At 36.9% G+C, this 12,120-nt stretch overlaps 1 protein-coding gene across 16 annotated transcripts in view; it reads left to right on the top strand.

Annotated features, from left to right (window-relative positions):
• The window catches only part of MEF2C (myocyte enhancer factor 2C), a 162,194-nt gene that overhangs the window by 87,671 nt on the left and 62,403 nt on the right, over nt 1-12,120 (top strand). For all 16 annotated transcript variants that reach the window (XM_032475838.1, XM_032475813.1, XM_032475830.1 and 13 more), the window contains one exon: nt 1,039-1,242. In XM_032475838.1, coding sequence (XP_032331729.1) covers nt 1,039-1,242 — 204 coding nt within the window. The remainder of the gene's footprint in view (nt 1-1,038; nt 1,243-12,120) is intronic.

The following is a 12,120-nucleotide window of genomic DNA, read 5'->3' as shown; positions in this document are numbered from 1 at the left end:
TAGCCACTATATATAAAAACAGATTTGAAAAAAAAAAAACTTTCTTCTGTATAGCACAGGGAACTATATTCAGTATCTTGTAATAACCTTTAATGAAAAAGATGAAAATGAATATATGTATCTGTATGCATGACTGGGACATTGTGTTGTACACTAGAAATTGACACATTGTAACTGACTACTTCAATTTAAAAAGGAAGAAAGAAAAGGCAGTGAGAAGAGTGAGGTTTTGAAAATTGGGATGAATCGAGGAGGGAATGATTTCAGACAGGGAAGTCATCTAGGACAGGAAGCTGATAAGAATGTGAATGATAGAGATGCCTGGGAAATAGATGAGAAAGCGTGAACCTGAGAAACATTTTGAGGGAAGGAATTAGGGCACTTGGTAACAGATTAGATTAAAACAAGAGAAAGGGAAAGATAACAAAACAGTTTCTGGCCTTGGAGAGGAAGAAAGATACACAGAAGAATGAAACCAAAACCCCAACGGTGTTATGGCTAAAGCACTTCCCAACTCCCTGCTGGATTTCTAGAAAACAGAATATAACACTGTCTGAAAGTACAGTCAGATCCCTTCAAGTGTTTTCAGTTAAATGGCATGAGACTAAACAATTTTGAGAATTTTTTAACGCAGATCTAGAATATTATGCCCATAATGTCATGTCCGCTCTTCAAGTGATCAAAAAAAAAAAAAAAGTTCCAAATTTATAATTAAGAAGTATGCTACCCCTGCCGAAATTAACTTTTTTAATCTTGAATTGCTCAAAGAAACATGTACAGTTCTCTGGTCACCTTCATTAAAATACCCTACATTAAATCTGGCAATTTCACATTTAGCAACAAGCTAGAAATCACACATTTTCAAATTCTAAGCAGAAATTAGTTTTAGATTTATTTGCTTTCCTCCCAAATGTGTTACTGCCCAAGGGCTCTGACAACGACACACTCTGTTTTACAAAGGAAAAATTACTGTTTAAAAAAAAAAAAATGCTTTTCCCCCCTCTCTTTGAAACACCTGCCTGCTTTTCTTTTTTCCAGGTGACATTTACAAAGAGGAAATTTGGTTTGATGAAGAAGGCGTACGAGCTGAGCGTGCTGTGTGACTGTGAGATCGCGCTGATCATCTTCAACAGCACCAACAAGCTGTTCCAGTACGCCAGCACGGACATGGACAAGGTGCTGCTCAAGTACACCGAGTACAACGAGCCGCACGAGAGCCGGACAAACTCAGACATCGTGGAGGTGAGCGCGCATGCGTGGTTGGTGATCCCCCAACTTCCGCAGAGCCTTGGGTGTTTGGCCCTCCCCTCTCGCTGCCTCCCCCCACACGCAGGCACAACCTTCCTTTTCCCAAGATGTTCATATTCCCACAGGTGCACCCCAGGTTATCACCCCAACCATTACTCCACCCTTTCCTCCTCAGAATGCAAGTAAGAGCAATAGGATAACAGGGAATATGTGAATCTGATCCTGGCTCGGAATCAGGCACCCATGTCAAATTATTGACCTCGTCCTTCTCAAGTCGTCATTGTCCACCGCGGTGTCAGGACACTAGAATTGAGCCAGGGGACGGCTCACCCACATTTTAGATTACCTCTCATAATTTCGTTTAAGTATACGCTAGTTTCCCACCATAGTCAAAAGAAAAAAAAATTTTTTGATGTGCTCACCCCAACTTTACACTTCAGTTTTTCACTTTATATCTCTTCTTCCTAATTCATTCTTCCTAATGTATTCTTGCTGAAAGAGTAAAGACAATTATTCTCCTAGAAATGTTTTTCCCCAAAATTATATCATTTAATATAGAACTGTTAACATACATGGAGTCAGAAATCTGACGAAAATGAATTTCTAAATGTTAACCTCGTGTTTTCTCAAACTTAAGAGTTAAAACAGTGTTTCATTGTGCCAAGAATAAATAAGCATTGTATTGAAACTCAAAAATATTTTTGATTTGTTAGCATAAATAACATTGCCATACAATTTTAAATGCTTCCCACGTGTATTCTATTTAAATGTTATGATCTGATAGTACCCTTCATAAGCAATAAACATTAAACCAAAAAGGAAGTGGTTTTATGTCCCCATCTATTTTCCTCACCTGTCTTATGGTTTCCTAGATTGTGACTACCTTCCCAGAATGAAGAGAACATAAATGTTTCAAAAGTTTGTATTCTCAGTCAGCTTGCCAGAGTACAGGTTGTTCTTGCCATTCCTTAAGCTGGTTCTGTGTTATGAAAAAATCCAGTTCTAACCCTGATCAGATTAATCTACCTCTCATATCCATCTTCTCTTCAAATATGTTGTAATTGTCTAAGATTACTTCTCATTTCTTTGCTTTTATTGAGAAGTTTTAAAACAGTACTGACATGATCAATTTTTTAATTTTTAATTTTTAATTTTTGCCTAATAGGACCAAGCAAATAATTTCAGAGAAACGAAAGTGTAGGATAAGTAGACCTAATGTGGTGTGTGTTTAAAATACTTTCAGGCTTGCATTACTGCACATGTAACTTTTCATTGATGATTTTAATTGTGGACTTACCTTGATCTTGAAATTGAAGATCATTTATAAAACTTACCTACTATATATTTCAGGTAGTATTTTATTGATATACACATGTAAGTGTGCAAATACATAAACAAACATGAAAATGAACAGAACTAGTCAGTTGTCAGATCTCCTAGGTGCTTTCTTGAGTATGTGTTTGTATGTGTATATACATGTGCACACTCACACACATCTAACGTAAGTTCTGAACACAGAACAACTCTATACTCAAAACTCCGTCTCATTACAAAAACCATTACAACAAACATTCCAGGGTAACAGAAGAATTTGAATTAGAATTTGTCATTAAACTTGAACTACTCCAATCTTTAATATGATGTGAAATGCAGTGGAACCATATTAAACTAGTTGAAAATTTGTTGACTTTTAAAATTTGTTTTCTTAAAGGAGTTTAAAAATCTGTAAAATTATCTTCTGAGGGCTTTGCTCAGAAATATACTATGCGGTTTAAAAGTGATTTACAGATTCACATACTCTATAGAGATTTTCATATTCTTGGACAGATGGGTATCTGAGCCAGACTTCTTCAAGGTCATGAAAAGAGCATTGGGTTGAAAGTCAAAGGGCTTGTATTTGTGTTTTTTCTTATTTTTTAAAACTTTTTAAATTGAAGTATAGTCAATTTAAAATGTGTTCATTTCTGGTGTAGAGCATAGTGTTTCAGTTATACATACATATATATTCCTTGTTCTATTTCATTATAGGCTATTACAAGATATTGAATATAGTACCCTGTGCTATACAGTAGGACCTTGTTGTTTATCTCTTTTGTATATAGTAGTTAGTATCTGCAAACAAAGGGCTTGTATTTGAACCCTTGTCTTGCACAATATTACTGTGTGACCAATTAGCTACTTCTAGGGGCTGAAGTTTTCTCATCTCAAAAATGAAGGCATCGAATTTGAAAGTTCTTTGCAATGTAATGCTTTAAAAAGCAAAAAGAGACAAAAGCAGCAATTCCATTTTTATCCTGCACTTAACATCAATAGATTAAAGTTCTGAATCTCTCAAAAAGACATTCTGGGGCTCCTAGACCAAAACTAGAGATGATTTGATTCTTTGGATGAAAATATATGTCTGACACATTGTCGGACTGCCCAGCTCAGCTACCTGAAATGTCACCAGTTTGGCTTTCCCACACTTGAGTAATAACAGAGATGATGGAGAAAGAAATAAAGTGGGACCCCTAAGCTTGATCAAGTTTACACCACAAAAATACATAGAATATTTGTCAAAGTGCAGTTCACTGAAATCGGTATGCTTAAGATACTTGGCTGGCTTGGAGGAGGGGTGCGGGTGGGGAGCTGCGTTTATAACACGTCTCACAAGTGATTCTTATACACACTAAGTTTGAAACCCTCTGCAACACTAAGACATAAATTGTGTTGGAGGCTAAGAACCTGTGATACATCAGGGACTTGAGAAATCTATTCTTAGAATGGATCTGACACAAAGTTGAGAGTTAGGGTAGTTTACTACTCCTGGGTAAAATTTTAAATCCTATTTATTTTAATTTAATGGAATACATTTAACTGAGTAAAGTTTAATGAGGAGCATAATATGTTTCATGAAGGGTCATTAGTTTTATATTTCCCATTTGGACCATTACCCCTCTCCCTTAACCCTCTGAAAACAGTTTACTCACAAGAAAAAAAGATTGGCGCAGAGAGAGAAATAATGTGATTCCCAGCATTCAGACTGAAATACAACTTTCTGGGCCCTACCAGAGGAGTACTGCAGGGTCATAGGAAATTGTGGCATGTGAGGGTGTTGAAAAAGATTCCTCCTTTTAGCAGAAAAGCTCTTCGTAATTATCGTGTCTTTGCTTCGTAATTAGCACTACTGTTACAATGGCACAAAGACTTACAAAGACTTAATAGACAGACTGAGATCTTTTTTTTTATTATTATAATATAATGCAGCTTGAATATCTGTTTAGATACAATATATAAATATGCCAGATTTAGTAAATGTGTTAAATTTTTAATCCATTGGTTAGGGAAAAAAACAAAAACAGTTATTGTATTAAAAGCACTTCCTTTGAAGAAAATCCATTTTATTTAACTCTGTGACAGACTGGATATTTACCCCAAATGCTGGCTTGTGAGGCTGTTGAAATCCAGTAGGGATTCTGAGGGCACTAAAGGAACTGCCCCTTCGTCTCTTCCACCTGTGTAGTGCTACTTCTGGTTCCCTTACGCTGCCTTCCTACTCTCACAGTTGATGCTGGGCTCTATTCCTGGAATGAGATGCGGGGTTGAGCATTTCAGGATGACCTAAAAATCTCAGCTCTCGCAGGACATGCTATAAGCCTGTAAGGCCATTCCTTGCCTTAACAATGATTCAGCAAGCACCAGTTTATGCTCATCCCTGGTCAAGGGATTCTGAAACAGAAGACAGTCATTCTTGTTAAGGATGTAAAGCATATATAAAAATCAGCTTGGGAACAACTGGAGGGCAGAGGAACAGTAATCTCATGAACATAGGACAAGCTACTGAAAGGAAGGCTTAAGCTAGACAATTTAACAAAACTTTCAGACAGGCCATTGATCACCAGATCATCCCAGGTGATCTTTGGAGTGGCAGAAGTCCCAGACAGTTTACCTCCATATCCAGCACATGTTTTCTAACCACAAAACCCATATGGGAGCGATAATTAGCAACTGGCTAGGAGGGAACCTCTCACCTCTCAGTGACCTAGTCTGGGCCAGTAGTCAAGTGACTAAGTGTGGATATGGAATAAAACACGAGGCCTTCTGCTGCTCCCTAGGAAATCAAAAAGATGGTTGTAACTCCTGAGGAAGGAACCTTTGAGTCTCAGCTCTCTCCATAGATTACTGGCTTTTATTTATTTATTTTTTCAGATGCCAGGATTGGCAAGAAGAGGTGTGTGTGTGTATGTTTGTGTAGTGGGCGTGGCGGGGGGTGGGGGAAGGTAAGGAGGGGAGAGTAAGAGATGATATATACATGAACTTTTATTTTTTGTCACCTGAATCCTGTTTGGATTTAAAGACGTCTAAGAACAGTACTTCGAGCAAAATATTTGCTTGCACAGTAATAATTAAAGCCTGAATTGGGACTGAAAAGGTCTTAAAATAGCTTATAAACTTGATTGTTCCACAGTGCTATTGAGGTTATCAGTAAGCTAAGATTAAGTTTACATAGGTGGTGAAAATTAAGAGCAATTTTTGTTGGAAAGCAAATGCAGCAAATAGTGGAATCTTTACAAACTCTATTACAAAGTTCAGGAATAGATGTAAAATATAGGAACATGTCTATTTTACTTGAGCTTTTATTATGTCTAAACCGATTAAATAGGTTCCAATTTTATACTTATAAAAATATAGATGTGTGAAATTATTTTTATGCATGTTTTATAGATGTGTATTACACAGATACTTCTATGAAAAGAAAAAGCACATTCACTTATTTGGTCATTTGTTGAATTTTCATTCTTTCATGCATTCACTAAACGAAGACTGGCTGAATTCCTGCCATGTGCTATGTGCCATGAAATGCCTGGAGACATGAACATTAACAAGGCCCCTCAAGGACTCTTAGTCCTTAAGCTTGCTCACAGGCCAAGCGTGATCTGGCCCTTGCATTTGTCTTCCTCTCTTACCTCTCTTACCTTTTGCTATGTCCCTCCAGTCAACACCCCCACCAACTCCCACCCTATACTCAAGCCACCTAATGATGTTTATGTCCCTCTACTTCTCCAAACCCTATGTTTTGTCTTCAACATTCCTTACTAGGCCTTGGCTTGGCTTTTCTTTATCCTTCATTCAAGTCAGATCCCAGTTTATACTTTTGGAAAGCCAGCCTTGAAACGCCTCATAACTTGTGTTAGGTGCTCTTCCTATATTATCATTATAATATGTTCTATTTCCCCATCAAAGCACTGTTGAAGCTTTTATTCAATTGCTTGTTCCACACTAGATTTTAAACTCCTGGAGGGCAGGGACTGTGTATATTTTTTTTACCATAATATCTCAAGTGTTTAATGTGAGGTCTAGACTGAGTTAGGCCTTCAGAACCGATTTGTAGAAAAAATAAACAGGGGAAGACAGTTATAACAGGATATATCCAAGTGACTATCATATAACATGTTACTCATTTAAAGTATGAAAAAGTTTTTTATAGCTCTAAGGGAACAGTTCATTAAAGTTTGGTAAGTTTTATCAAAGCGCTATCAAAAACTAAAATAATCTAGATCTGTGCTAATACAGTAGCCACTCACCACATGTGGTTAGTGACTATCAAATGGAACAAGGAAAGACAGAGAACGCATTGATCGTAGAGAAAGTTCTATGAGACATCATCGATCTAGATTGAAATACGGAAAAAGAGGCATTTAAACTAATTTTGTTCTCAAATCAACACCAAGATTAATTCTTCATTATGAAATTCTCCAATATAAAATTCGAGCAGTGCATTTTAGAAGTGAAGAACTGTATATGTATCCTTGAGATTTCAGAACCCAGAGCATAAATGTTCACTGTCAGAAACGCCGATTTGGAACTGAACACTCATCATAAAACTAAAAGCACAATTTACCCCTGAACCAGTAACCACAGAGTCAATCAGTAAACTTTCTACCTGGTCAGGAAGCCCTCACAAGTTGTCCAGCTGACACGGAGCACTCGCTGCAGGAGCTAGTAGGTAACGTGTGCTGGTTTTTTAAATGTGAAGGTTGTGAACGGAAAGATGGGAGGTCTTTCTTGTTACTATTTTAAACTTACTTGAAACAACATGGGTCAGTATTTAACTTTATAATTAGTAATTAATTTCTTCAGAAAAGCAGTTTTTCAGGAACTTAGAGAAGTAATATTCTTGAGCTACATTAAACATATTCTTAGATGTTTATTATAGCTAAAATAGTTCTTACTGCAAGCAGCTCAGTAACTACCCTGTCCTCCACTAAACCAAATACATAATTGCTTCTCAATAGATAGTGCTGAAAAATGGATTAGCATATTCCATAAAGATTTAAACCTTCAATGTTGAGGCGTCTAAGGAAAAGGAGAAAAAAGTAATTTTGTTTTTAAAATTTTTTTTTGCATCTTTTTCCTAAATTGTAGTTGTTCAATTTTGCTTATGTATCTCTAAAAGACTTTTACTAGCTCCTATAAATCATATTTATATTTGTTCCCACTGTCTAAAAGACAAAACAGGTCTAAAAATATATTCTTATTTCTCATCACAGCTACAATCGATTTTTATATATCGAATTTGAAAATCCATTTCTTTTTTAAAATAATGCTCTTGCTTAATTTGCATATGTGTTGTAAAGATGAAAGGCTGCTTCACATCTCATTTATTAAGAAAATCACTGTTGAACAAATAAAGTGCATGTTAGATTACTTAAGTTACATGCACAAGGCAATAAAACTGAATTTCCTCTCCTCTCTAGCATTGCACAGCTCTAATGGCTGATAGACATTAGTACTAACAGTCAACAAAAAATTATTTAATAATAGTAGGAGCAGAAAAGACAATAAGTTTCAAAATACAGTCTTTGTCAGTAATGTAACTGCTTTAGTATTATTAATCATCACCATTTTATCATTATTATTTTATGTAAACCAACTTGAACTGGAGCAAAGTCCTCCTGTGTTTTTTTTTTCCTCTCATTATCTGAGAGTGAAAGGGGAAAAATATTTAGCCTAGCTCATAACCATTAATTTTTAGTAATATTCGGAGATTTCATATAAATGCAGGCCTTGGTGTTAGATAGCACATTTGGACCGAAGTTTGCATTCTAGACACTGATAATCCCTAAGTAACACTGTTTGGTTTTAAAATGTGTCAAATAAGATATCAAAGAGTAGAACATCTTTATTTCCTCAGGATTGGTACTAAATCACTATAAATACTCAAAAGTGAAGTTTTAGGAATAATTCCAGAGTTTGCCTAAAGTCAGAATAAAAGATGATTCAGCTTTTAATCACAGGATGTTTATTATTTCAACTGCCTCACTGCATTTTTTTAAATTATTATTATAAAAAAAATTCTTATTATGAGTCTGTGTTCCTTCCCTGAAGAACATGCTAATGTTTTATTTATCTCTGTAACTCCAACTGCCAGCTCAATGTCTGGCACATTATAGACATTTAATAAATACTATAGGGGCAGGGTATAGCTTGTGATAGAGTGCATGCTTAGCATGCATGAGGTCCTGAGTCCCCAGTACCTCCATTAAAATAAATAAATAAGCCTAATTACCCCCCAAAAAATCACACAAAAATAAGTAATATATAAATACATACACATATATGTATATAAAACAACTTACTGATCATTATAGTATAAATAATACTAAAATTTACCAAGTTTTCTTCATTGAAGTCAGATATGTGCTAATAATAATAGAAGTGAGAATCTTACAAGTGAGCCAGAGATAAATAAAGGTTGTTGCTGTGTAAGAAAAAAACAGGAGACCACATAGAAATAGCACTTGTAGTGCTAAGTACACTACATATCACTACTGCTTGTGGCAGAAAGTAACAGGCTTCCAGACCAACATATAGGGATTCCTGGGAAAGAGAGAAGCAACGTGGGCACTTTGGCCAGGATCTGACAAGGAGCAGAGGGTCTCAAACAAAATGCCTCTGGCCCAGTATGAATTATAGGGGGATGTTGCTGAAAGGCTGATTCTGTTCGGTGAGCATAGGGCAGGGCCCAAGGCTGTTTCCGACCAGCTCCCAGGTGAGGCTGAGGCTGCTTGTCTGGGAACCAAACTTGGAGCAGCAAGGATCTAGACTTCCCTTTCCAGACATCCATTTTCTCCAGCATGGAGTTGGAAAGTACATTTTTGAACATTTATCATACCATAAAATAGATTTAAAATTTTTTTTCATAAAATAGATTTTTTAAAACCCAATATTTGGTAAAACTAATTATGGAAAGTAAGTGTGTTAGATTTTTGAAAGAACAATGTAAAAGGCCTGTCATTACACAGCCAGGTGAGCATGGTGTCTCCTGGTTTGGTCCCCTCCCTTGTGAGTGCCCATCAGTTGGTAGTGGCTCCCGAGAGCACGTGTTGAGGAAGATTCTGAGTTCGAGACCATACTCGACAGGCAGATGTGATGTGGTTGGTGAGGGGTGTGTGCCGTGGGGACAGGAAGCAGTGGCTGCAGTGCTTTCCTCATTATCCTCATGATCAAAGTAAAGTCATTGGATATTCTGGGAAAAGACTCCAGACTTGACATTACAGGATGTAATTAGGCAAATGCTGTGTATGTATACAACAGATTGGGTGGATAGGTTATCTTATTGGAAATATATCTCATTTTACTAATAGCTGTTTAGCATATTCTCCATTCACGTCTCAGCGGCATCTAGTGTATTCTGTGTTACCCTGAAATTTAGCCACCTGATGGAAATTTTGAATAAGGAAAAAAAATTCCCTGTCAATTATTTCTAAAGGTCGTAGAGTTAATGACTAGCTGGGAGGTTAATTAGATTCTGAAAGTCTCTTCATATCAATTAAATCTCTTATCTTTATGTTTTAGTAAATAAACTCAGTAACTATTTAGAGCTACTGTTTTAGGGTAAGAAACACTGTACACAGTAAACCGTTCAATGGGTATTTGGGTTTTTTCTCACATCCAAGAAAACAATTACAAAAAACCTGATGTATGAGTTAATAATGGTAATTCTTATTCCAGAATTTCTGAATTAGATACTTTATTTTTTGAAATACCATACAAATTACTCCTTAGTCATAAACAAATGTTATCACTATGACCTCAAGAAAACCATATAAGAGAGAAAAACTAAGGTCAGAGTTACCCTGACAGTGAGCTGCAAGTCTAAAACCAACCCCACTCTCTGTTCCTTTTAGCTCCAGAAACTACATTCCTTTCAAAGTTGCTTGTACACATTTGTAAATAAGTAATATATTTAGTGCCCATGGCCTGACATCTAGGAATTCAGTCATTTCTGTCATGTGAATGCTCTTTGGATAATATAACCAGATTTCAGATGAAATGATATAGATCTGCACTAATTATTAACGTAGCCACTAGCTGCCTGTGACTATTTACATTTTAATTAATTGAAATTAAATAGAATTACAAGTTCAGTTTCCTCAGACTCACCAGCCACATTTCAAGTGCTCATAGCCACATGTGACTAGTGGCTCCCACATTGACCCAGATGGGTACAGAAATGTTCATCACACCAGAAACCTTCTATTGGGCAGCCCTGATGTGGGAGAGAAACTGGCAACTCGAGTGCTCTTGCTCCCTGAGGTGACTAGCATGATGGCTGATGGACACAACCAGTGAAGGGCACATACAGTGGAGAGGATGCCCGTGGCCATTTCATCTTTCAGTCCTGCCACAGGCACTGAGTGGTGCCAGAGTCTGTGCCAGGGCAGAGAGGACCAGTCAGGAAAGCTGAGTCACTCAGCCAGCGTTTACTCCCATACAGAGTATTTGTTAAAATAAACGTGATTCTGTGGAGTGAGGTACGGAAGCAGAAACAAGCCAGGTCAATTCTAAACTTTTCCACCAGGAAGGGAATGCACAGGTCCTTCTGATTTTTCCTAATTAGGTATGTGAGGGATTTTATCTTCATCCAGGCTTCATGACTCGGTTCTCCTTAAATGTGGTGGTTCTGAATTAATGTCTTGTGGGGAAGAACGCTGCGGAGTAATTTTCCTAAAGAATGTTGTTGAAGCATTATCATGAGCATTCACCTTTTAAATTTTACCTTTAGCAAATAGAATTTTAAAAGCCCCACAAATTTGGAGAGAAATTAAGTTCTAGTTATAACAATATCACACACTGGTTCTCTAACCTGGGGCAAGTTATTTAACATTCTTGGGCTTCAGATTCCTCCTCTGAGTTAGTACTGCTGGCCAGGACCCTGCCTTCCTCACAGGCTGTTGTGATGATCACAGGCTATAAGAGATGTCAGAGTCCCCCGTATACTGTTAAATCAGATAAGATGTTTTAATTTTCAACATCAAGGAGAAAGTTCAGATAATCAGAGCTGTTTTACCAAAGGAAAGAGAAGCAAATTCTTAACCTGAGAATAATTATATAGCATTTTATATTAACAAGTATACCATTTAATAAATCAGTATCACTTTCTTATATAAATAACTAGTGTTTTATAAATGAAGAAGATCTAATAAAGGCTAGTGAATTTTTTTCCCATAAGCATTTATGAAATGTTCCCTATGTGCAAGGCATTGTGCTGAGTGTACGGGAAATGTGACAAGGATGATGACACGTCCACTGCCCTCCAGGGCTGATACTCCATTGTGGACACAACATACACAGACTTCGTTCTCTCATTCAGCAGATATTGATGGACATGAAGACCATGTGTCAAACACTGGGCTGTTTACTGGTGATGCACCTGTGACCATCCTACCCAACAGTCTGAACCACAATAAGACATAGACTGAGTGGGATAACTGAGGCTAAAGAATGTAATTACAACTGTGAGCACCAGAAAACATCCACCTCGTGGTGGATTATAGATAAAAGCATGGCTTTGAATAAGTAGAATATGTGGATATGCTAAGCCAGTCT

This window comes from Camelus ferus, chromosome 3 (genome assembly GCF_009834535.1).
Source record: "Camelus ferus isolate YT-003-E chromosome 3, BCGSAC_Cfer_1.0, whole genome shotgun sequence".
Taxonomy (NCBI): Eukaryota; Metazoa; Chordata; class Mammalia; order Artiodactyla; family Camelidae; genus Camelus; species Camelus ferus.
Note: the sequence above shows the minus strand (reverse complement) of the source record. Positions and strands in the feature narration are given on the sequence as shown.